Source organism: Gopherus flavomarginatus, chromosome 2 (assembly GCF_025201925.1).
Source record: "Gopherus flavomarginatus isolate rGopFla2 chromosome 2, rGopFla2.mat.asm, whole genome shotgun sequence".
NCBI classification, from domain to species: domain Eukaryota; kingdom Metazoa; phylum Chordata; order Testudines; family Testudinidae; genus Gopherus; species Gopherus flavomarginatus.
The window spans coordinates 135,749,003-135,775,928 of NC_066618.1; the positions used below are offsets into that span (position 1 = coordinate 135,749,003).

The 26,926-nt window shown below is 45.4% G+C and overlaps 1 protein-coding gene across 1 annotated transcript; it reads right to left on the reverse strand.

The window, feature by feature from the left end:
- Positions 1-20,752: 20,752 nt before the first annotated feature.
- LOC127043620 (zinc finger protein with KRAB and SCAN domains 2-like) lies at positions 20,753-26,701 on the reverse strand. The gene is made up of 3 exons (XM_050937615.1): positions 26,225-26,701; positions 22,636-23,198; positions 20,753-21,957 (listed from the first exon to the last, which is right to left on the reverse strand). The coding sequence occupies exons 2-3, from the start codon at positions 23,012-23,014 to the stop codon at positions 21,932-21,934; spliced, it is 405 nt and encodes a 134-aa protein (XP_050793572.1). The 5' UTR covers positions 23,015-23,198; positions 26,225-26,701; the 3' UTR covers positions 20,753-21,931.
- Between the last annotated feature and the right edge of the window lie 225 nt (positions 26,702-26,926).

The window sequence follows — 26,926 nt, forward strand, 5'->3', positions numbered from 1 at the left end:
ATTCTAAAGCACAGCTGATGCACACATTATTAAAAGAGTTTGACTTAAACAGTGAAAGCCAATTGTCTCCCCTATCAGGGGGACAATGACCAAAGAAAAACAAGGAGTCTGGTGGCACTTTAAAGACTAACAGATTTATTTGGGCATAAGCTTTTGCGGGTAAAGTGGGTTTTAAAATCTGTTAGTCTTTAAGGTGTCACCAGACTTCTCATTGTTTTCGTGGATAAAGACCAACACGGCTACCCTCGATACTATGGACCAAAGAAGTACTAGAAGCAACACAGATAGACTGCAGTGAACAAGCATTCACTGCAACAGAGATGGTACTAGCTGACCCAGAGGTCTTCTCTCATCTCCAATTTCTGAGATTCTGTTAATTAGAAAAATCCATCAGCCCTGTTATTTCAAATAGCACAGAAGCCACTGGGATTGTAGGTAAGAACTAAGGGCTAGATTCATAAGGGGGACTTGCAACAGAGCTTCAGAGTAGCAATGCCTAACTAGTTGAATTCACAGCTGAGAGTTAGGGTCCAGTGCTTCCCATAAAATGGCAGAGGAGAGACAGGTGCCTAAAAAAGGGATAAAAAAGCCACCAATCCAAACAGGGAGCTGTCTGTTACAGCTATCCCCCTATTCCATTTTGTTTCTTACAGCTGTCCCCATACTCCATTTTGTTTTTGTTCTCCTCCTGTGGCCGCCCTTCCCTGGCTGTTAAGTCATTTACCAGGGCCACTGTCCTTCTCAAAGGGAGGGCCCCTTGTGCTGTGTGCTAAGTGGGACCACTGCCCTGTTCAAAGGGTTAGTCCTGTTATCACCTCGTTGAACCTGGGCTCGGTGTAGGGCAGGCAATGTCCAGAGCTGCAAGACCTATTGTGTTTTTAAGATCCTGGGCATGAGTCATAGGCCTCATGTGCTTTTGAGTCACCTATTGCACAAGACTCTGCCCAGACATGTTTCTGTGCTCACCTGCAGTCTTTCCCCTGTGCCTCCTCCCCTGTGACAGAGGGAGCCTATCAGGATTACTGGCGGGAAACTGCCTGAGTTTGCCTTTAAAAACAGACATTTTTGAAACAAACATCAGAAAGGTTCCTGCATTGCTGCCTGGTCTGATCAGCCAGGGGTTTGGGGGGGGGTGTCCTTTCTCCGCTCTCATTTTATTTTTGACCGTACTCCCATTTTTTGAACCCCCCCCCCCACGAAGAACGAATTGCTACCTGCGAGATCTCCTGATTATTGAGACTGTACCGAGCCCTCCTTGCTTCTTCTGATCTTGCTGCTGCTTCTGCCTTTGCTGCTGCCTTGGGGACTGGTAAGAATCCCTCTGTAAAACTTTCCCTACTTTTATTTTATTATTTTAGCTGCTGGCTCTGTTTCCCCAGCACACAGACTCAAGCTAAACCTTGGTCTGTGTCTTAAAACCTCTCTTAAACTCCGCAGCGCTTTGCTGCTAAAAATAAGTTTGTGCCGCTGCTAAGCTCTGCTCCTGTGGGCTTTGCCTCGGGGCTCCCTGCTTTCAGCTGTATCCCTTGGCTTCAGCCACCATCCCTTGGCTTCCTTGGGAGCTGTATCCTGGGCACATACCACTCTGCCCTCTGTGACTTCCCCATAGCATAAGGTGCACCATAGGTTTTGGTTTTTTAGTTTAATAAGTCATAGTTTGTTAAAATTGTAGAGCTTGTAAATTTCAGCTGCCTTGTTATAGTTTGCTGTTTTGTTGCTCCATATAGTTGCTTGTTATAGTTTTGCTTAGAATTGTGATATTTGTTGTTTTGCCTAGTCGTTGGTTAAGATAGATAAGGTTTTTGCTGCTTAAATTCGTCTTCCTGCTGTCCCGATCTCTCCCTGAACTTTCCCGTGTCTGTTTTTCCCCCGCTCCAATCTCCCCCTCTGTGTACTTCTCCGTGTCTCCCTGTTATAACTCCTTGCTGCCCCCACCCCGCGTCTGCATCACCCTCCGAACTCCCCAAACCCCTTGCTGCTTCTCCCCCTGTGAAACTTCCCAAACCCTTTGCCTCTTTTTTTCCTTTGTTTTTGGTGTCCGCTTGTTGCTTAAACCTCTCTCTAGCCCTTCTTTACACTTCTCCGCTGCCCCTCCCCTACCGGAGATCACCATCACACTGCTCCGTTGTCCTCACCCTGCAGGGCTGCAGAGTCTCTCTCTGCTTCCAGCCGCACTCTCCTCTCATCAGTTGCTACTAATCATTCACTTCCCCCCCGCCCGCCCCCTGTTCCTTGACCCAGCACAAATTAAGTCATTACTTTTCCTTTATACCGTTACATTGCATAAATTCACTTATATTCACATTTTACTTGTAATTATAACACCCCATTGGTTGCTTCCACTTTTCTGATATACTTTGTATTTGCATTGATACCATTGTGTTACATTGTGTATAAGGCCACTAACCACTTAATACATTCTATCTAAGATTGTTGACCATTTTATATAGAAGCTACCATTTTATTTTGCATTTCTTTTTGATACGCTTATTGACTGTACTGTACCCCATTGTGCTGAACCCCACTTACTGTACCCCACTGTTAGAACTCCCTACACTGTTCAGTAAGAACCCCCACATCATTGTCTATTGTAAACACCCTATACACCCCATCCCATCGTATTTCATTGTTAAATTCCCACCACTTCCTTTTTCCTTTAATAAAGAAATTAATTGGCAGCCCACCTGTGTGGTAATTGCTCCCCAAGATCCCATATACCTGCTGGCAGGGACAGGAGCCACCTAAGCTAGCTGGTAGGAAATGCCGAGGAGAGGCATTAGGCTGGAGGGTGGCACCTATTTCTGCCTGGGATTCACAGCTGTGAACCTTCTCCTGGAGTTAGGTGCATAAGCTAGGTCAATCCTTTCTCAAGCAAAAACCAAGGAAGAGGAGGTGTATTGGGCCAGAGAGAGTGTGTGAATGACAATGACTCTATTGCAGTGATGGGCAACCTGGGAGCTATGGGAAGTGACACAGGCTGCAGGGATGTGTTGGCTGCTGCTTCCTGCAGCTCCCATTGGCCGGGAACAGCAAACTGCAGCCACTGGGAGCTGTGGGCAGCTGTGCCTCTGGATGGTCAATGTAAACAAACTGTCTCACAGCCCACCAGTGGATTACCCTGACGGGCCGCAAGTTTCCCACCACTGCTCTATAGTCTCAGGGTTAGCACATTCATCTAGGAGACCCAGGTGCCAGTCCCTGCTCCAATGAACATTTAAATATTTTATACAAAATGGAAGAACTTAATTGAAGAGAGATTGAGCTAGCCCAGGGTTTCTCAAACAGGGGTCGCTGCTTATGTAGGGAAAGCCCCTGGCGGGCCGGGCCAGTGTGTTTACCTGCCCTGTCCACGGGTCCGTCCGATTGCGGCTCCCACTGTCTGTGGATCACTGCTCCGGGCCAATGGGAGCTGCTGGAAGCAACTGCCAGTACGTTCCTCGGCCCACACCGCTTCCAGCAGCTCCCATTGGCCCAGAGCAGCGATCTGCAGCCAGTGGGAGCCACGATCGGCCGGACCTGCGGACGGGGCAGGTAAACACACCGTCTCGTCCCATCAGGGGCTTTCCCTACACAAGCGGCGACCCATTTGAGAAACCCTGAGCTAGACCTGCTCCAGAGTACCCCATAGCACAATGCTTAGTGGGCACTGTCATAACCTTAGTCCCAGATTTGGACCTTAGCGTCCAAAATATAGGGGTTAGCATGAAAACCTCCAAGCTTAGCTACCAGCTTGGACCTGGTACTTGCTGCCACCACCCAAAAAATTAGAGTGTTTTGGGGCACTCTGGTCCCCCTGAAAAACCTTCCCTGGGGACCCCAAGACCCAAATCCCTTGAGTCTCACAACAAAGGGAAATAATCCTTTTTTCCCTTCCCCCCTCCAGGTGCTCCTGGAGAGATACACAGACACAAGCTCTGTGAAACTACACAGAGTGACTCCCCCTCTCTGTTCCCAGTCCTGGAAACCAAAAGCACTTTCCTATTCCCCCAGAGGGAATGCAAAATCAGGCTAGCAAATCCAACACACACAGATCTCCCCCCTGATTTCTTCCTCCCACCAATTCCCTGGTGAGTACAGACTCAATTTCCCTGAAATTTCCCAGTAAAGAAAACTTCAACAGGTCTTAAAAGAAAGCTTTATATAAAAAGAAAGAAAAATACATACAAATGGTCTCTCTGTATTAAGGTGACACAATACAGGGTCAATTGCTTAAAAGAATATTGAATAAACAGCCTTATTCAAAAAGAATACAAATCAAAGCACTCCAGCACTTATATTCATGCAAATACCAAAGAAAAGAAACCATATAACTTACTATCTGATCTCTTTGTCCTTACACTTAGAAACAGAAGACTAGAAAGTAGAAACTACTTCTCCAAAGCTCAGAGAAAGCAGGCAGACAGACAAAAGACTCAGACACAAACTTCCCTCCACCCAGAGTTGAAAAAATCCAGTTTTCTGATTGGTCCTCTGGTCAGGTGCTTCAGGTGAAAGAGACATTAACCCTTAGCTATCTGTTTATGACAGGCACTCATGTGGGCAAGCTAGGTTTAAGTCCCTGTTCTACATCAGGTAGAGGAGGGATTTGAACATGCAGTCCTCCAGGATGAGGAAGGAGTACTAACCCCAGGGCTATTGGGGGGCACCACCTTTCCTTCTTCCTGTGTTTTTTTTTGGGGGGGGGGCAGCAATCCAGTAGGTGTGCTTTTAGGCAGCTTCTGAGCATGCCTACCAGATTGGGCCCTGCAGGTGAGATGGAGAGGAATGCGTAGCTCATGAATCCTGCTGGGGTTCAGGTATGAATTAAGCGCCAAGCTGCAGCGGTATCAGGAATGAGCCATCTGTGCACCTGCCAAGTGGCAGAAATGTAGACACCGAGGGGATGCAGGAAATGGAAATGCAGGCATCTAGGGAGTTTAGGCCTGCAAAGTTAGATAGCAGCTAAACAGGGATTTTGAAGATCTCAGTAACAACTAAACAGTGGTTGTAGGCATCTAAAGTGGCATGTAAGAGCCTACAGGACTGGCGCTAGGGTTTCTCGCGCCCTAGGCGCATGGCCATTTCGCCGCCCCCCCGCGCTGATCCCGCGGCTCCGGTGGAGCTGCCGCAGTCATTCCTGCGGAGGGTCCGTTGATCCGTGGCTCTGGTGGAGCTGCCGCAGGCATGCCTGCGGGAGGTCCACTGGAGGCGCACTAGCAGCCAACCGTCTGCAGGCATGACTGCGGCAGCTCCACCGGAGCCGCGGACCAATGGACCCTCCGCAGGCATGCCTGCGGCAGGTCAACCGGAGCCACCTGCTGCCCCCCCGGCAAAATGCTACCCCCTAAATAATCCTGGCACCCTAGGCAATTGCCTAGGCTTCCTAAATGGTAGCGCCGGCCCTGGGTGTCTATGTCCCCCTTGTGAATCTAGCCCTCAGTTAATGTCTCAGAAAGGCTAATCGTACTATTGTCATTCATGCCATCCAAAGGATTCAGGTACATTTGAACATGCCCCCTTTAAATTAATCGTGTAAGAGAAACCTTCTGAAGTGAAAATCATTATCACAGTGTTCCTGCTCACACTTAGAGGGATCCAGCAGCCAGAGCATCTCAGTGCAATACCCTAATCTTCAATACTAACACCTCCCTATCTGCAGCTGCTCACCTCGTCATTGCACATGCTCTCCCATCAGGAGGTGAGGAATGGAGATATGCTTCAGATTTGGACTGGAGGAACTGGGACGGCACTCTGTGTGCAGCCACAGAGAGATTGGTAAAATTGCTGGGCCAGTCAGGTCCCACTGGAGTCAACAGGACTATTTGGCTGTGTAAAATGATTCACAGACGTAAACATTTCTGCAAAAACTTCTTATTTCTGCAGCCTCCCAAGGATAGGGTTTGTGCTGTGAAAGCAAGTGCTGTACATATTTCAATTGAATAGTATCTTCAGTTGACAATCTGTCCTATTACAATGGAGAATCCAGGCAATGCAAAATGAATAGAACTGGTCAGAGATTTTCTGATGGAACATTCTTCAGTCAGAAAATGCCAGTTTCTCAAAATCCAAATGTTCCGTGGGACCGTGTTGATTGTTGAAATTCTGACAGAGACAAGGCAGGGTTCCTCCCAGCTTGCCCACCCAGTTCCTTGGTAGCCTGCTTGGCATGCGGACAGAGAGCCAGGAGCCTACAAGCTCTGGGGCTTCAGCTCTCAGGGCTCCTCAGCAGCCTGGACTCCCAGGGTCCCCAGTGCCAGGGCAGCAGAGGAGTCAGGGCTTCCAGGGTCCCCAGCTCTGGGGCAGCCTACCAGTATGACTGTCCCAGAGCCAAGGCTTCTAGGCTCCCAGCTGCCTGGAAACCCTGGCAGTGCTGCACCCAGGCTATCTAAGCTGCCCTGTTCCTCACTTTGGGGGCTCTGGGCAGCACAGGGACCCCAAGAAGTGTTTCAGAAAGGTCAAAACAAAATGTCAGTTTCTAAATGAATTATCAGAAGTTCTATTTTGCAGAAACAGTTGAAGTTTCATTTTTCCTTCCATTTCAGAATACATTGTACTTGAAATTTTGGGATTTCCTGCTGAACGGGAATGCTGGTTTCCTTCCAGCTCTAGTTATTACTCAGAGATCAAAATTAAATATCCGTTTCCAAACACAAACCAGACCAGAGATTTTTCCTCTGATGAAACTTCTCCAAAAGGCTCCTAAAATATTTTCCAGCATCCCTCCCCCTACCCCGTACACTTTTAAACCTGCTACTGGCCTGCTACTGGCCTGGGTGGAATTTCAAATCAGGAGGAAAATGCTTCTTGTTATGATGACAGATCTCTTATGGAAAAGTCCTGTAGCATTTAACAGGAAGTTTTTTTTTTTTGGTTAACCATCCTATAGAATGTAGTAGATAATTACATACTTACTAAAGAGTTCCACAGGAGGGTTCTAAGGACCTATAGAAAGGATTTCATCCTGTATTCAGTTCTGTAGCTTTTAGAGAAAGGTTTATAGAACCTTCTAAAATTTTGATAAATCCTAGTAGCCTTACTCTTGTCAAACTATTTTGCACATGGGAAGTTTTTCCATTTCATTGGTGGTAAATAAAGCTAGAGATTGGTATTTTATTTTTCCAAGGGGAACCTAATTTAAAATGAACCACAGCCCTTGTGTGAATCCAAGGCAGAGGATAAAAGTCAGAAGGTAGATGACAGATGGCCATAGGATCAAAGGAATTCCTCTGTACAGAGCTCAATCCAATTAAGCTATTGGAGGCTTCTAAACATACATATCAGATGACTGTAGTGACTGCTGAATACTGTTATCAAATGCACAAACCTTCCCAAAACCAGGCAGGAAAGGCTTACCAACAAGGCTGTCATTATCACTACTGAACAAAGAAATGCACAAAAGTCAAGCAGGAGGTAAACATGAAACACAGATTTAAAGTTATTTATATATTTAAGTGTTTGCTCTGCTCTAAATAGTGATCATGTGAAAGTGACACCCCTCTCTCAAGAGATTTACATGTGTGTCTGTACTCGGAAATGGATTTGTTCACTTTAGTGCCAACAGTAGGATTGCATGACTTCTGTTAGCCTAACACAGCCAGTACAGCTGTGAGTAAGCAGGATTGAATTCTGGCTCATGCACCGTCAATAGAATTATTAACTAGAGGTACATCTACACAGCAAAAATAATAATAATAATAATAATTAATAATAAAACTCGAAAAAACCCATGGCAGCGAATCTCCAAGCCCAGGTCAACTGACTTTGGCTCTGACAGGGCTTGCTCTGTGGAGTTAAAAATAGCAGTGTAGGGATTAGGGCTTGAGCTGGAAGCTGAGCTCCAAGACCTTCCTCTTTCCCCAGGTTTCAAAGCCTGGGCTCTAACCTGAACCTGAACGTCCACACTGCTGTTTTTAGCCCTGTTGTGTGAGCCCAAGCCAGTTGACCTGGACTTGCTGCCACAAAGTTGTGCTAAGAGGCTCTGATCCAGCAAAGCACTTAAGGGCATATTTAACTTTAAGTACGTGAGTAGCCCCACCGACTTCAAGTCCCTTTGGCTTCAAATCAACCAGGAACACTCATGTATATAAAGTACATGTGTCATAAACAAATAGTTAAGGGTTAATGCCTCTTTTACCTGTAAAGGGTTAAGAAGCTCAGTAAACCTGGCTGACACCTGATCAGAGGACCAATAAGAGGACAAGATACTTTCAAATCTTGGTGGAGGGAAGTCTTTGTTTGTGCTCTTTGTTTTGGGGGTTGTTCGCTCTTCGGACTAAGAGGGACCAGACGTCAGTCCAGGCTCTCCAAATCTTTCTGAATCAGTCTCTCATGTTTCAAACTTGTAAGTAACAGCCAGGGAAGGTGTGTTAGTCTTATTTTTGTTTTCTCAACTTGTAAATGTTCCTTTTTGCTAAGAGGATTTTACCTCTGTTTGCTGTAACTTTGAACCTAAGGCTAGAGGGGGTTCCTCTGGGCTATATGAATCTGATTACCTTGTACAGTATTTTTCATCCTGATTTTACAGAGATGATTTTTACCTTTCTTTCTTTAATTAAAAGCTTTCTTTTTAAGAACCTGATTGATTTTTCCTTGTTTTAAGATCCAAGGGGATTGCATCTGGACTCACCAGGAATTGGTGGGGGAAAGGAGCGGGGGATGGTTAAATTCTCCTTGTGTTAAGATCCAAGGGGTTGGATCGGTGTTCACCAGGAACCTGGTGAAAAAGCCTCTCAAGGCTGCCTAGGGAGGGGAAGGTTTTGGGGGGACAGGAAGTGATCCAGACACTGAAACTTCTGGATGGTGGCAGTGTTACCAGATCTAAGCTAGTAATTAAGCTTAGAAGTGTCCATGCAGGTCCCCACATCTGTACCCTAAAGTTGAGATGGGGGAGGAACCTTGAGAACATGCTAAAGTGTTTTGCTGGATTTGGGTCCAAGACCCAGTTTTAGCCAGCCAGATTCTGCTCATAGATGACACTTGTGTAAGTCTTTTGAAGAAAATGGGGTTACACAGGTAACTGAGGACAGAATTTGGCTTGCAGAATCTTTATTACTAGTGATTACTCAGGAGCCTGAAACACACAGTTGAACTTTGAGTTGAGTTTGCAGAGACTGGCAATTACATGATTTTTCTTTACGTGAGCTGAGCAATCTTGATACAGACTCATTGAGGAAATACTTGGAAATTTCATAGTGCCATTTTTTATGGTCTATTAAGGGTATAACTACATATTACACTTTTGTATCTGTGTTTTTATACTGTAGAAGAAAATACCATACAAGTAACAGTGAGCACTGCACACATTTTAAAGGGTTCTCAGGACCTAGTGGTAATTACAATAGAAAAACCCAGAGAGGTTGAGAGATGGCTAGATGGATTTGTAACCTTAACAGGTTTCCTGAACTATACCTTCAGATTTCCTGCTTTCTTACATGACAGAGAAGAGCAAGATGGCTCAGGATTTTTTTTTTTTTTAAAACCATACAACTTTCCACTTATAATCATTTGGACACATTTTTACACTATTCTGTAGATGTTTTAATAATTGATGGGTACCTTTACTTAGTACAAGTATGCTAGCGTTGACCCTTTTAATTTACCTTTCACCAATTCACACAAAAATGGTGGCTTCCCCACTTCTCAGCAAAGATGGCAATGCAAGTGCTGTCTAGTGTGGTTGTATTTCTTTAAGACTTTACTACAACAAAATGTACTACAGTACAAGTGCCAAGGTGTAAGAATACAAGTAGACTAGTACGATTATACCACCAGCTGGCGAATCTGGAAAAGGACCTTGACTGTACAATGTTGAGGGAGATCAAAGGGTCAGCTGAGTCTAATAACACACTGATGTTGGGTAACTTCCTCTACCGACCTATAGCCTAATTATATGTTAGGAGGACAAGGTTTAAAAGAAGCAACTGCTCAGTGTCTGAGCACCACAGACATTCATGCCTTTATCCTCCTAACTCCATCTCAGATAGCGGAGTAGTTTTATTCCCATTTTATGGGTGGACACCTGAGCCAAAGAAGGCAAAGGGTCTTGTCTGAGGCTTCTCAGGGAATCACTGTCAGAGACAGGGTAAGAGCTCATACACAGCTGCTTTCCTACCACTGTATTTCTTCCACCAGCTAACACAGATTTAGGTGCAGGCTCCCTGCAGCTCCCATTGACTTTGTTTGCAGCTGTGAGCATGCAGCGCTTTTGAAGAATCAGATCCCACATGTCTCAGGTCTGGCACTCTGAAAATGAAGCCCACAGAAGTAGTAGTCACCTACTTAAATCTTGGTTGGTGGTTAGAGCACTTGTCTGGGATGTGGGAGACCCAGGTTCAATTACCCCATCTCTGCTAGAGGGGGAGAAAAGCTTTGAACAGGGGTCTCCCACCTTATGAGGGGGCTTTGATCACTGGACTATGGTGAAACTCCCTCAGGTTTTCCTGTTGAAGCTCTTCCAGTGTGGATAAATAGGAAAAAGAGTGATTAGTTATGTATTTATCCAAAATAGCGCAGTCATTTGGCCAGAGAGAGAGAGAGCGCGCAAGTGATACAGATTCTATAGCCTGGTGGTTAAAACACTCACCTAAGAGTCCTCCTGCTCTAGCTGGTCTTTCATGGTATATTCAGAGTGGAATAGCTTCACCAGGAGAGATTCCAAGCCCTCCATCAAAATATCCCATAGCTCAGAGGTTAGTGCACTCTACTGACAGAGAAAGCATTTGAAGGCAGGATTTCTCTCTCCCCCTTTGGTGGGGGAGAAGGAATTGAATCTGGGTCTCCCACATCCCAGGTGATTACTCTAACCATTGAGCTCAAAAGCTATAAGGAGGGCACCACCACCTCCTCTGGCTGGATTTTGAATTGAACCCCATTTGGCAGGTGGCCTCTGTGCTCACCTACAAGATTGGGAATGTCTATTTTACCGTTTGTTTGTGTACTGCTCTGTGCTGAAGTGAGTGGGAAACAGGACAATGTAGAATTGTCCAAAGAGCAAGCTAGAGGTTCTGTGTTGTATATAGTGCTAAACACTGTACATACATTCTCCTGTTGTGCCACCATGGATTCAGCACCAGCCCAACTAGCTAGTGTCAGTAAAGGGTATTTTTTGTAGTGTAGACAAGGCTCAACATAGTACAGTTTTGCACATAAGGTTGTAGGAGGAAAGTACAATCCTGTACTGTATAATTTAAGCAGCAGTCTGGGATCTTAACTCCCATCCACATGGTGACATGCCACAAGTGGGGTTTTAGGAAAGACTGCGCATATTAATATTGTATTATTTGAGCAATAGTTTGTGACCAGGGCATACAACACTAAATCATACACAAAGAAAGATGGAGCTCAAAATGTACATACACCTTGGCAGATGTTCAAGGACAGCATTGAGGCTGGTTTGGAAATCTGCAATGTAATGTTTTATACATGTACATTTGTTTAAGAGATCATATGGATGGGAAAGCTATTTTTGTTACTCCCTTTAACTGTTTATTCCCATTCTTGTGAACACCCAGAGTTTTTTAACAGTAACGTTTGTTGGTGTGCACGTGTCAATGTGAATGTTAACTAGCAACCCTGCCTTAAAAGTAATTGAGTATTTTGTCCGTTAATAGACTAAAGCTGAATGTGGAACTTTACCCTTGTTTAGCTTTATGCTATGGCCAATGTGAACAATTTCTAAAAAAAATGCTCTGAGTGGATTTACTGTCTCTAAGCCTGTTTGACTATTTTGACATAATGTTTTGAGACTTGTTATTTCCCGGCTGGGGACGCAGAAGATTGCAGGCTGAGGTAGTTGGTGGATGGACAGACAGGAAGGTCTGCCATGTCTCAAGAAGCTACATCCACACCTGATGGGGAATTTATTCCACCAGAGCATAGTATTAGGTTGGGTTAGAGCCTCTGTTGGCAGCTATCCATGTATGACAAGGGTCTTTGACTCCCATTGTTCAAGGGAATTTAGTCAAAGCTATAAAACAGAGCTATAGCATTAACCCCCCATAGGAACTTTATAAATACTATGCTGTGCATTCTAGAGGAAAAATAAGGAATAAGAGCCCAAAGCTTTATTTTAGAGGAATAAAGGCCCAAAGCAGGGATTTTGCTGTGTGTTTCCCTGTCACACCTCATTTGTCCCTGCATGTTCTCTCTGTAAATATGGACATTCAAACCTGGCGCAAACTTCCTAGGGAAAAAACCCCTCACCGCCCAGTTTTCATTCAGATTCTGAATGGTGCATGCATCAAATACAGCAGAAATGCTGAGCTGCTTTATCAAACTTCTTAACAAAAAGGAAGTTTAAAAAACCCACATTTTAAGCGCTTAAGAAAATGAGATGCTAAAATGAGCAATAAAACAGAGGGATTTTCTGAAGGCTGCATTTATCCTGCCCATATGTTGTGAAAAATGGTGACAATAATTAGGCCTTATTCTTGATGTCCATTTCAGAGCAGCCTGGTTGTGTATCTCGGAAAACCAGTGATTGCTTTTGAGTGTGTATGCATTATATTCCAAAATATATGATGACGGTGCTCATTATATGTTTGGGATCTGATCCTACACTCTTTATTCAAAGGCCATTTGCCAGAGGAAGGGTTGGGCCACTGAAGACAGAAGCAAACCAGTAACATTTAAGCAGTGAACTTTTCCTGACTACAGCCGTAAGCCACCAGGTGGAGCTCATTGCTAGATCAGAAATAATCCTCTAGCCTCATCTAACTGAGCCTCTTGCATACAATGGTGTCACATCATGGCTGCAGGATTGTGAATGATAATTTGAAACAAGAATATCATGTAAAATAAAATATGCAGTCCATACATGACAAACTACTCCCTTTAGAACCCTTTTTTTGCTTCTGAATACTAAGGCCCAGATCTGCAAAGGATTTAGGCATTGCAATGCTGAGCATCATGGCGCCTAACTTTCAGGTACCTAGAAAAAATCATAGGAGCAACACTGAGATCCACAAAGCCTGAGTGTGGCACCTAGGCTCCCTATACAATGCATGGGAGAGGCTGTGATCTACAAAACCAGCACACTAGGTGGGGAATGGCTTGAAGTAGATACAATTTGAGATACTGATGACGGGGGTGTGTGTTAAGCCCCTCCCCTCTGAGACAGGGATACCTTTAGGTACCTATACTGCATACTCCTTTTGGCAGTGTGTAGCGTACATACGCTGCACACCCCCAGCAAGTGCAGCTGGTGAGGCACTGCTTAGGCAAGTAGAGTAAAGACATGCCTGAACCTTGTAGGCACGTGGGTATCTGACAAATAGGGAGGAACTGACTGAGAATTTGAAAGTGGAAGGTAGCTTGGGTGAAAGTGATCATGAAATGATAAGAGTTTGTGATTCTAAGGAATAGTAGAAGGGAAAACAGAAGAAGAAAAGTCAATTGACTTCAAGAAGGCAGCCTTTAGCAAACTCAGATAATTCTCCATGAGAAGGAAATCTAAGGGGAAAAAATTGTTCAGGAGAGTTGGCAGTTTTTTAAAGAGACATTATTAAGGGCACAAGAGCAAAACTATCCCACTGCATAGGAAAGATAGGAAGTATGGGTAAGAGAGCACCTGGCCTAACCAGGAGATCTTCAGTGACATGAAACTTCAAATAGAGTCATACAAAAAGTAGAAATTAGGTCAAATTACAAAGGATATTAAAAAAACACAAGACTATAGAAACAAAATTAGAAATGCTAAGGCACAAAATGAGATTAAACTAGCTACAGACACGAGTGGCTATGTCAGGGCAGATGGTCAAAAACAGGGCAGAACTCCCAAACTGGTGGTATGTTCTATAATTAGATTTCACCAAGCCAGTGATACATGTGAACTCTTGGATCACTGTAGCAGTCTTACTATGGAGTCACAGACAATGCCCTAGGTATTCTCCTCAGCTTCCCAGGCAGCCAGGCCCTTCTCTCTCAAGACGCTAGAGAGAGCATCCTGTCTTTTTCCTTCAGGCCCACCGTCCTCTTATAAGGGTCAGCTGTGCCCTGATTGCACTGGCTACAGCTGTGGATGCTTTCCCAATCAGCCCAGCTTTTCCCCTGCCACAGCCCTCTCCCAGGGTTGTTTTAAGCACTTCAGGGCAGAAGCAGGGTGACCACCCTGCTATACCATCTATGATCCCTAAAGATGACAGAAATGTGGTAATATGTCAATTTGAGATGTCTTTCAGGGCAGCCCCAGGGGTAATTGCTGGAGATCTCAGTCTCAGTTTAGAGATTCTGGCCCTGTGAGAGTTCAAACCGAAAAGAGATGGAAAATTTTTCTGTGAGTTTGTTTTATTGCCTTCATTCAACCTCAAGTCCATAGGATGAGCTTCCTTGCACATAGCATTTCTATGGTGTGATAGGGCAATTCATCAATACTTTATATTGCATGTTTCTTGATGGCCCATCTGATTTTGATAGTTCTTCTGGATGGGCAGGGGAAGCACCCTTCCCATCTGAGTTTACAAATTAAAAGCAAATATTTTCCAAGTTATAAAGCAAAACTTACATATTTCCTCATAGCATAGAATATAGACATTACAAATAAGATTAATGCATGCAGCAACTTATAAACATTCTGTAGCTTCTAAACACTAAATACAGTCTTCTAAGACTAATACCTATTTTGAGCAACACTAACACACAAGTGAACTGGTCTGGTCCTCAGCTATGAGTTTGTCCGTTCTTAGCTAATGCCTGCAGTCTAGGCAAGAGCTAGCACCTGGCCTGCTAGTGTGACAGGCCTATTACCAAACAAGGAGGGAAATACAATAACAGAAAATGCAGCAATGTTAAATGCATGTTTTGTTTCAGTTTGCACCAAAAAGGTTAGCAGTGACTGGATAACTAACATAGCGAACATTGGTGTAAATGGGGTAGGATCTGAGGCTAAAATATGGAAAGAACAAGTTAAGAATTACTTAGGTAAGTTAGATGTCTTCACATTGGCAGGGCCTGATGAAATCCATCCTAGAATACTTTAAGAACTGGCTGGAGAAATCTCTGAGCCATTAGCAATTATCTTTGAGAACTCTGAGGACAGTAGAGATCCCAGAGGACTGGAAAAAGGCACATATAGTACCGCTCCTGACATAACCTTAGTCCCAGATTTGGACCTTAGCGTCCAAAATATGGGGGTTAGCATGAAAACCTCCAAGCTTAGTTACCAGCTTGGACCTGGTACTTGCTGCCACCACCCAAAAAATTAGAGTGTTTTGGGGCACTCTGGTCCCCCTGAAAAACCTTCCCTGGGGACCCCAAGACCCAAATCCCTTGAGTCTCACAACAAAGGGAGATAATCCTTTTTCCCTTCCCCCCTCCAGGTGCTCCTGGAGAGATACACAGACACAAGCTCTGTGAATCCAAACAGAGTGAATCTCCCTCTCTGTTCCCAATCCTGGAAACAAAAGTACTTTCCTATTCCCCCAGAGGGAATGCAAAATCAGGCTAGCAACCCAACACACAGATCTCCCCTGATTTCTTCCTCCCACCAATTCCCTGGTGAGTACAGACTCAATTTCCCTGAAGTAAAGAAAAACTTCAACAGGTCTTAAAAGAAAGCTTTATATAAAAAGAAAGAAAAATAAGTACAAATGTCTCTCTCTGTATTAAGATGATACAATACAGGGTCAATTGCTTAAAAGAATATTGAATAAACAGCCTTATTCAAAAAGAATACAAATCAAAGCACTCCAGCACTTATATTCATGCAAATACCAAGAAAAGAAACCATAGAACTTACTATCTGATCTCTTTGTCCTTACACTTAGAAACAGAAGACTAGAAAGTAGAACTACTTCTCCAAAGCTCAGAGAAAGCAGGCAGACAGACACAAAGACTTAGACACAAACTTCCCTCCACCCAAAGTTGAAAAAATCCGGTTTCCTGATTGGTCCTCTGGTCAGGTGCTTCAGGTGAAAGAGACATTAACCCTTAGCTATCTGTTTATGACAGCTCCATAAAAAGGAAAATAAGGATAACTCAGGGAATTATGGACCAGTCGGCTTAATTTGGGCACCCAGAAAGACAATGGAGCAAATAATCAAACAATCAGTTTGTGAGCACCAAGAAAATAATGTGATAAGTAACTGTCAACATGGATTTGTCAAGAACAAATGATGTTAGACCAACCAAATATCATTCTTTGACAGTGTAACAAGCCCTGTGAATAGGGGGAAACAGCAGATGTGATATATCTCAACTTTAATGAGGCTTTCATACTGTCTCACATGACCTTCTCATAAACCAACTAGGGAAATATAGCATAGAAGAACCATAGCATAAGGTGGGTGCATACCTGGTTGGAAAATGGTACTCAGAAAGTAGTTATCAATGGTTCACAAGCAAGCTGGAAGGGCATATTGAGTGGGGTTCTGCAAGGATCTGGCCTGGGTCTGGTTCTAGTCAATATCTTCATAAATGATTTGGATAATGGCATAGAGAGTACTCTTATAAAGTTTACAGACAAGAGTTCTGCAAACCATTCAAATTTGATTGAAATCTAATTGAAATCCTGCTGAATATAATCATTTTCAGGAGGAGGATATTTGTGATAACTTTCACATCTTTTCTCACTGTGTAGGCTATTTTCTGATCACTTAGTTACTACAAAAGAAATATCACAGTCAATGACTAAAATATAGGCTGGAGCTGGAAGTGTTGTCATTAGCTTTTAAGGGGGAGGGAGCTATGCACTATTTCATCATATATTGGAATAAATGTCTGAAATAAGGCTTCAATAGTGATTTAAAATAAAATAATGTAATTAAATGTAAGTTGATTATCAAAACTATATTGGCTGAGGTTTAATAATACACAATCAGGGCTGATTAATCCATGCACCCTTGGAATACTCACTTTAATCAGAGATTGTAAATCAGTGGCTGAATGAGAGAGAGTAGGGTGACCAGATGTCCCCATTTTATAGGGACAGTCCTGATAGTTGGGGCTTTTCCTTATATAGGCTACTATTACCCCCCACCCCCATCCTGATTTTTCACACTTGCTGTCTGGTCACCCTAAGAAAGAGATGGAGTTTTGTTGCTTGTTTTTCATTAGCAGTCAATATTGGTTAACACTCTTTAGTGCCTGGCAGGATGTAAAGCTGGCAGAATTGCTTGGGCCTGGATACACAAAGGCAATTAGGCAACACGTAACGTCTAGGCACCTGGCCACCTAGTGGATTCCACAAATCCTGGATTAGGTGCCTAGGCTTCCTATACAACCTATGATGAGAGATAGGCACCTGAGGATAGACTCTACAAAAGTCAGCATGGTAGGTGGGGAGCTGCCTAAACTACCCAATAGCAGATGTCAGTGCAAGGGTATGTCCTAAACTCTGTCTCTCTCACAGAGTTAGATGCTGAAGACCAGGTGATTCACAGTCTGGAACCTCTCTCCTAGACTTAGACATTGAAGCTCTTTCTTGCAGGAATGGTAGCAACATGTACCTAACTCCACATAAAACAGACCCTTTAGCCCAGTGGTTAGGGCACTCCTGTGGGAGACCCCAGCTCAATTTTCCCCTTTGCTTGATGAAGAGAAGGGATTTGTACAAGGGTCTTCTATCAGCTGAGTGCCCTACTACCGGAAACATTTTCACACTCGGTGCCCCACTTGTTATTTAAAACAAAGTGGAACAGCTTCAACAAGAGAGACAGAGGGAGCCCTACATCAGTGGGTAAGGCACTGAGGAGGGAGACCCTTGTTCAAATCCCTTCCCCTCAGGCAGAGGGATGAATTCATAGGTGCTCTCCTGCATCCCAGGCAAAAGTTTAACCACTGGGCTAAAGGGAAGACTCCTTCTGATCTTTTTGTGATAGCTAGGTGTGCTTGGATCATGCCCCACAGGTGAGATAGGCAGGGGAACCCCTGTCTTCACCTGGTAGGAGGATTGCACTGAGACTTAGGGAGAAGATAGACAACTGGGTGCCTAGAGGGGGGCAAAAGTGCCCATGCCCAGAGGCAGAAACTGAGGCAGCTAGAGAACATTTACAGTGAAAATTTAGGCACTGAATGGGCTTAGGTACCTACAGGGTTAGATGGCAGCCGAACAGGAGTTTTGTGGATTGAAGTGGTGCCTAAATCTAGGCTTTAAGTGCCTAAGTACCCTTGTGGAGCTGGGCCTTGGTTCCTAATCCTAATGTTACATTTTCAGGGAACTTTCAGAAAAAATGGCCTTGTAGCTGAAGCACAGGCCTGGGAATCATATCTGATTTTGATTGCAAACTTGAACCGGTTTCCTGTGTGACCTTGGGAAAGTCATTTCCCCTGTGTGCCTCAGTTTTCACCCCTGAAAGTGTAGCACTTCCTTACCTCACAGTTTAGTGTGAGAATTATTTCATCAATATTTATGAAGCTGAAACCTTCTGACGGAAGCAAAGTGAAAAGCATTATTTGTATTTTCAATACAAAATGTCTGAAGCACATTGACAACAAACTACATTTAAAACAAAGCACATTTTACACTTCCACATCTGCATAAAATACATTTTCCTGGCTTGACTCTGTTTCATTTGCTGCTGTGGCTTTTACTGGCGCTATTAACAAGATGGCCAGGTCAGCTTTAAAGGTCAGTGCATGATGCTTGCAGGCACAAAGAGGTGGTCGTAACATTAATGTTTTCCAGCTGTTGTGTAAGTACAATAAAAGGAATATTTTTGTCAGACTCTTCTCTCAAATGCCTTGATATTGGGTCTGTTCTGTGCAGGGCCAGTGCAAGGAAGTTTCGCGCCCTAGGCGAAACTTCCACCTTGTGCCCCCCCAGCCCTGCAGCAGCTCTCCGCCGCCCTGCCCTGAAGTGTGCCCCCCGCTCCCATGACAGCTCCCCGCACTCCGCGGCAACTCCCCACCCTCTGGCCCGAGGAGCCCTGCGGTACCTCCCCACCCCAGCTCACCTCTGCTCCGCGTCCTCCCCGAGCACGCTGTCCTGCTCTAATTCTCCTCCCAGGCTTCTTTCTGGTTTGGACATCACCAGTAATAAAGATTGTGCAGGTCAGGTGTTGTCCTCAGTTACACCTATGCAGCCTCATTGTTCTCAGTTACACATCTGCGATCCAAGCAAATGCACTGAAAAGTGGACAATCAGGGGGACCAGAATGGTTATAGATGATTTATTTTATTTCTGATATAATATATGGGATGATGTTGAATTGTAGATGGGTTCTTTGCATTCCAGGGCTGGCCATTTATTGCACAGCCCGTGTAATGTTTCTGCTTGCTTCCATGTGTATGTCCTGTAGGCAGCAGTTGCACCTAAGAAATGTATTCATGCAGAGAACAAACTTAGTGATGTTGAGACCATGTGTCTGCTACATGCCTTTTTCTGTTCCATTTTTAGGTTCCATTTTGATCTTTCATACAGATGCCGCAAAGTGACATTAGCTAATTGCTCATCTACGTCAAGGACAGAGTTCTATGATCTCACCACTTCTGCTCATGCATTTGAGGCTGTTAGATGAGGCGGTGAGGATGGACAAGCTGCAGTACCATCATTCCCAGTCTCTGGCCATAACAGGGACTGAGCTGAGGCTGTATCCAGATCAGACAGAGATGATTCTGGTTGAGTGTAGCGACTGGAGAATATGATGTGATTGGTGTCTACTCTCACTGTTGAGGAGATGTGCCCACAGGTTATCCAAGAGGCTTGTAGTCTAGAGGCATCTGGAGTCTCAGTGGCTTAGATGGCCAGAGGACACATTTTTATCTGTTTTGATCGCAACCATTTCTCTCAGCTGTCGACCTTGGCTCAGTTATCCAGGCCTTTGTGGTCTCTAGTTTGGATTACTGTAATGGGGGATACAGAGCTATATTCTTGAAGCATCTGTGAGCTGCACCTGTTGTAGAACTCATCAACCTACTTACTTAGTGGTGTTACAGGAAGTGGCATATTATCCCACTACTCCAAGATCGCACTGGCTATTTGGGGTACAATTCAGGGGGCTGATATGGATCTTTAAAGCTCTGTATACTTTACGGGCAAACTACCTGATAACTCCTTTCTCTCCAGGCTCTGCCATGAATCTTGTGGTCCACTGAAGTATTCAAACTAATAGTCACGGAGCCTGATTCGCCTCTCATTTACACTGGTGTAAAACTAGGGTGACCAGGTGTCTGGTTTTCAACTGCAACACCCAGTTGAAAAGGGATACTGGTGGCTCCGGTCACCGCTGACCAGGCCATTGACTCTCCGGTTCGCAGAGGCTTGGAGGCTCCCTGCTAGCCTCCGTACTGTGCGGCTCCCAGGAAGTAGCTGGCATATCTCCCTCCTCTGGCTCCTATGTGTAGGTGTAGCCAGGGGACTCCGCATTCTGCCCCCACCCCAAGTACCGCCCCCGCAGCTCCCATTGGCAGGGAAACACAGCTGAATAGAACTGCAGGGGTGGCGCCTATGGATGAGGCAGCACACAGAGCTGCTTGGCCCCACCTTCACATAGGAGCCGGAGGGGGGACATGCCATTGCTTCTGGGAGCTGCTTAGGTAAGCACCACCCAGATCGTTCACCCCTAACACCCTCCCAGGCCCCAACCCCCTGCCATAGCCCTGATCCCCTTCCCACCCTCCAAAGCCCTCAGCCTCACCCCTGAGTCTGCACTCCTAGCCGAAGCCCTCACCCCTCGCACCCCAACCCCCTGCCCCAGCCCTGATCCCTCTAACACCCTCTAAACCCCTTGGTTGCAGCCTGGAGCACCCTACTACACCCCAAATCCCTCATCTCAATCCCCACCCCAGAGTCCGCATCCCCCAGCCAGAGCCTTCACACCCCCCGCACCCGAACCTCCTACCTAAGCACAGAGCCCCCTCACGCACTCTGAACTCCTTGTTACTGGCCCCATGCCAGAGCCTGCACCCTCAGCCAGAGTCCTCACTCCTTCCCGCACCCCAGTCCCCTGAGCCAGCCCGATGAAAATGGGTGGGTGAGTGAGGGTGGGGAGAGTGAGCGACAGTGGTTGGGGGAATGAAGTGAGGGGGGGGCAGGGCCTCGGAGAAGGGGCAGGGCAATGGTGTTAGGTTTTGTGCAAGTAGGAAGTTGGCAACCCTATGTAAAACTGGTGTAACTCCAATAGAGCTACTCTTGATTTCCGGAAGATACAAATGAGAGGAGAATCAGCCTATAGTTGTAAACACATGGGGAAAAGCATTGTCCGTGTGGGGCTCTGAGCTCTGGAATACATCTCCCTCAGTGGTCTAACAGAGCCCAGGTCTGCTGACCTTCAGGGTATGGTGCAAAGCCTATTTACACAGGCCTTTGACTGATGGAATATATTTTTGTTTAACTGTGGGCATAATCCTTTAATTACCTTGCTTACGGTCAACTAAATTTTGATGTTAGGTTTTGATAAGTCTCTGTGTGCCCTGAAGATATTATAGAGGCACATTTTTATAAATCAAAACACTGTATATTGTATATGTATGTGTAAACTGATGACTCAAGGACGTATACCAAAGTTGTTTTGTTCAGGCTAGACAATGGGAACTGATCATTCTATCTGTCTATAGGCGGTGTTACTTGGAGAAAGCTCACAATGCAATTAGGGAGCTTCACTATTTTGGATACCAGTAAAGGATTTATTACTAGAATTGGTTTGATAACTACTGAGCTGGGTGTGTGCAGATGGGTTCATTAACAGCTGGAGCAGAGATCCCCCATCATGCAGTGCTTCCCTGCTATTCTGGTCCCAGAGTTCTGTGTGGTTCTTGCCTTGGAATCTCTGTTCTCCATTCTGTATGCCAGGGGTCTCCAAACTGCGGCCCACGAGCTGGATCCAGCCCAAGGCTTCCATTTGTCCGGCCCTCCAACCACCAAGGGAGAAGCAAACAGCTGAGTAGGCACGCAGAGCAGGCAGGGGGAGGGGCTGCTGGCAGCAGCTCACACAGGGCAGCAGCACAGCTGAGCTGTGCAGAGGAGTGAGTGCCCCAGGAGTCAGTGTCCCCCTAAAAGAGGAGCCAACTTAGGCAAGTGTCATTGCTGAGATCTCAAGGTTGCATCTGTAAAGGCAAAATGCAACACTTAACAGAGGCAGCATTGTTCACACCAGACAGGTTGATTCACCAGGCAATGATTCCCCCGTACTTAAGGGCAAGCACAGTCTACACAATAGCATAATTTGCACGTCCCAAAGCAAGCGCGCATAACCCACTGGAGCCCCAAAATGGTGAGTAAGTGCAGGATCAAGGGGGACTGATTGTTTCATGGCCGTACTGTCCTCTGGGTTTCTGTGCCTTGGGGAGAGCCAACAACTGCAGGGAGCCCCTATACTGAACACTGTCCCCACGTTTTCCACAGGAGCTCGTCCTGGAAGATATCTCGCTGCTGAGGGTGACCTGGGAAACAAAGGAGTGTCTTCTACTGCAATGCAGCTTCCGCTGTGGCCCATGTGCAGCTTGCCTATGTGCAGCAATGATCCCCCTGCCCTTCACGGCACAGTGGCATGGACATGTTAGCCTGATTGGGACAAGGACCATAGTGGCTCTCCCAAGAGACCTGTGCAAGCGCATTGCCCAACTTCTGGCTAGACCTTTGAAGAGATCGCTGAGGCCGATTACCGCGATGTGAGAGAGCACATCAATTCCCTATTCCGCATCTAGGCATGCATACAGCCCTAACCTTCCTCGCCCCAAGAGCCCACACTGAACAATTGCCTTCCCAATATAAAAGCCACTTACCAGGCACCTCCTCTGGTGTTTGTTCTTCCCCAAGCACTGGCCACCATGACTGACTGCCTTCCTCCTGGCTCAAAAACAGCTCCTGGCTGCATGCATCTTGGGATTCCAGGGTGTCTTCCTCTGCCTCAGCACCCTCGCTCCTGCTTTCCTCCTCCTCCTCCTCCTGCCTTGTTGAACTGGGCTCTGAAGTGTCCATGGTGGTCCTTGGAGTGGAGGTGCGGTCGCCCCCAAGTATCGCATCCAGCTCTTCGTAGAAACAGCAGGTCACGGGGGCAGCACCAGAGCAGCAGTTTGCCTTGCAGACTTTGTGGTAGATATTCCACAGCTCCTTCACTTTAACCCTGCACTGCATGGCCTGGTCATGGCCGCTTTCTATCATGTCCCTTGATATCTGCCCGAAGGTATCATAATTCCTATGGCTGGAGTGCAGCTGGGACTGGACAGCTTCCTCCCCCCAAACACTGATGAGTTCTGGCACCTCGCCATTGCTCCATACTGGGGATCACTTGGCGCATGTAGGCATGGTCACCTGGAAAGATTCGCTGAGAGAACTCCATACCTGGCTGAGAAAACAGGAAGAGGACTTTCAGAATTCCCAGAGAATTTAAAGGGCAGGTCTGACAGTTGGTCACCTGAGGTAGTAGAGTTCAAACCAATGACCAGAGTGGCTAGAATGGGACTGTGGGACACTTCTGTAGGCCAATCAGAGCACATTAACAGAACAGGATGTTCACACTGATGCCGTAGTGCTCCAGCAGAGGCGCATCAAATGTTATTCCACTCGCTGAGGCTGAGTACCAGGAGCACTCTAGCCATGGAGTCAGAGCGCTCTACCTGCCTTGCCAGTGTGGATGGGTTGTGAGTTAGAGCGCACTGGGCTGCTTTAATGCGCTTTAACTAGCAAGTGTAGACATGCCCTTAGTTCTTGCCTTTTCCGCCACAGGTCATCCACGAGCCACAGTGATCTGTGTGAGCAGAGAGTACAACAGAGTGCATTGGTGCCAGTGCCAATAGCAGTACTGACAGTATTCCTTGTTCAGGAACTGCCTAGCTGCCCTCACTTTACCACTTGCTGCAGATTACTGATCACTGGCTGCTATATCTTACTGCTTATAATTAACCCACACGGAGCATGGGAAGCTAAACTCATAGGTACTTATGTCCTACCCCACACCCATCTTCTCTTCTTTTTGTCTCCTGATCCTCATCCCACACCCCATTAACATTCTCCTGAGACTGGTGGAATGTTAGTATATACTGTTAAGGGACTAACAATATATGTGCTTTATCTGTCCAAGACCAACAGGGTGGCAATGGGTTCTATGTGAGTACCCAGAATGTTTAACAGTCAAATTTATGTCACTTGTTTCAAAAGGCCATGAAAATGGCAATATATGTTTACAAGGCAAACCACATTTTTGAGCTAAATCTTCAGAAAACTCATCTTGCTAGACACCCAATGCAACGGACGTCCACTCAAGTCATTTTAAGGTGGGATTTTCAAAAGTGCTCAGCGCTGGCCTAACTCTATTGCAACTGAATTCAATGGTAAAATTCTCTGTGACTTCAATGGGAACAGAGTTAAGCCAACCACTGAGCACTTTTGAAATCCCTGTCCTTAATCTGTTTGAGCTCAGGTCAGATATATCAGGTGAGATTTTCAGAAGTGCCAAAGTAACTTTAGAATCACAAGTCCTATTGAAAGTCATTTAGGCACTTCTGAAAACCTCACCCTCCTGGACAACTCTGCAGTCCATTGTTTAGAACTTCAAATCATTTCACATTCTGAAGGCAAGTGTCTTTATTTGTTAGAGGCTATGTATAAAGATCTACGGTTGTTTTAGTAAACACACACACTCCATTCTTCCCCAGAACACTTTATGGTGTAACCAGACTTCTATTCTGTATAAATCAGCAGATGTTAGTTCAGCTAACTTGTACTAGACCTTGCATTAAGACATCACCATCACTTGATTTACTGCACGGTTATTATTTAATGTTTGGTGTGATCTTTTATCCCCAGGAAAGAGATTCTATTTTCTTAGCTAGTTCCCTGACTGATGTATTTTTTACAAAAATCAGGCTATAATATGTTCTTCATTAAGTTTGTTTTATCTTTCACAGTACTGCCACAGATCAACTTCCAGTTTCCTTCACTTATTCCTCCCAAGTGATGCTTTAGGGTAAGACTGTGTCTTTCATTCATCATTCACCATGTGACAATGACACTTTTACTCACCAGACAGAGGGGAAACTTTTGTTTTCTCCATAAATATCCCAGATAATTATCTCTGAGATAAGCACCAGTAAAGATGGACATGAAAGGCTGCATGTCACTGGGCACCTAGTCACACTTGTCATCAGAGACAGCAGCTTGAATAGCAACATAAGCAGTTGTAGTGCTAGAAGAACCCTTACCACATGCATTTCTGGAGCTAAGAAAATCACTGAGATCCTTTTGGCCAAAATATTATGTGTGTTGATATTCAGAAAGCCTTATGCAGTGAGTCAAGGGACTCATGAACTCACTCCATCTCTAGCTGTGCATCAATACCTTGATCTATTGCCATTTTATCTTGTAGGTCCTCACTGGTATCTGGATATACCAGGCTCATGAGGTCCTCTGCCAGTTCAGGTGGGGTCTCTAGTGTGCCTCTTCTTCTGGCCAGTTCATGTGCATGGCTGTCTCCAAACTGCCAGATAACGCAGTCTCTTTTCTGTTCTGCAGCCACTCAAGTTAGCTGCTAGAAAATCCCTTCTCTGCTCCTCTCCTCAACTGTTCATTGAGGCTTTGATGTCAAATTGAGGCAAATCAGTCTCCTGGGAAGTTTTTTCTTTCTTTCTTTCTTTCTTTATTTATGATGTGAGCTGGGGAAGTCTGATCTCTCCCATCTGGACTTCTGGGGCTATATCTGCAATGGAGCTGGGAGAGCCTACCCACTCAGTTGGACAGACTCACGCTAGTTTGAGCCGAGCTGACAGGCTAAAGATAGCAGTGTGAACATTACAGCTCCAGCAAAAGCCACCTGAGCTCACAGAGCCCAGGGAGCAGCGTGTGTTTGAGAGCCCAAGCCACAGTGCCACACTGCTATTTTTCAGTGCACTAGCTTGAGCTGAGCTAGTGTGAGTCTATCTACCTGGGCTGCAAGACTTGCTCCCAGCTGCACTGCAGATATAGCCTCAAGAGTACAGACACTGACTGTGAAGGATCCAAATGTTGAATCCCGCGTGCTTGTAGCTTGCTGGGGGTCAGGATCTGTCCCAGGCTTTGGGCCTCTAGGCACACACTCTTGGTGCACATCTAGTGTTTGACATCCCTCCTGGCAGTGGGGACACCCCAATTCAATTGCTTAGGCTGTGAAACTAGTGTGGTCTCTCCCTAGCCTCCCCAATAGCTCTTGTATGTTCTCCAGAATCCCACCAAAGGTGTGAGCCCTCTGGTTCCCAGTTTACCCCTTCAGAGGTATCTGACAGTGAAAGCAAACAGACAAACAAATTTTGCACAGGATTCTGAAACACCATTGCTCTTGCAAGGAATATTTAAAAAACAACAACCACCGTGAATGAAATGCAATTCACTCTCACTCACCTTTCCCTTGGAAGTCCATTTGTGTTTAGGTAACTGGGTTTCCTGCCTCCATTCCTCATCAGGTTCCAAGTTGCTTGTTGCCTTTCAACTGGTTTCACCAGTTTGGATTGGGCATTTTGTAGCTGGGCTGCAAGGTCTGACTTTGTAGCTTTTCAGCTTCTGATCCAACAGAGATTTTATTTAGAGCTGACTGGATTTGATCTCCATCTTCTGGTCATTTCTCATTCCTTTCTGAAATGCCTCCAGGTGCTGTTTTTATTCCTCTGGGACCACCCTGCATTCCTCAAGTGCCTCAAATATTTGCTCTTGGTTCAACAGGAAGACCAGTTCACAGTTTCTCTCTGTGGAAACTCCTTCCCACACCTGACACCAGAATTGCCCCTTCTCCTGATGCCAGTGACCCATTCTGACATCAGCATTGCCCCTTAGCTGAGTGGTAGCTGATGTCCAAGAGCTTTGTAGATTGGCTTCCCAGTGGAAAAGAAATCAGTGATGCAGAGTCTAAGTATCTTCTAACTATAACTTTTTTTATTGTCATATATACACTAGTCCTAGAACAGAGTTGATAAAAAAGCATGTTAGGCAATCCTTTTTTTCAGGAAACTCAACCCAACAGCAGAGCCCTGTTCCCCAAAAGCACATCTGCCTCCAAAATTGCATCTAATAAGAGACTGAGACAGAGAGCAAACTCTTTTGCTGCTC

What these genes read in the sequence shown, in the direction of transcription:
- LOC127043620 (XM_050937615.1), bottom strand. Translation starts at nt 23,014, where the DNA reads ATGATAGAAAGCGGCCATGACCAGGCCATGCAGTGCAGGGTTAAAGTG. An exon ending in AACACCAGAGGAGGTGCCTG is followed by an intron (nt 21,958 to 22,635) that starts GTAAGTGGCTTT and finishes TTGCCTTTACAG; the next exon opens with ATGCAACCTTGAGATCTCAG.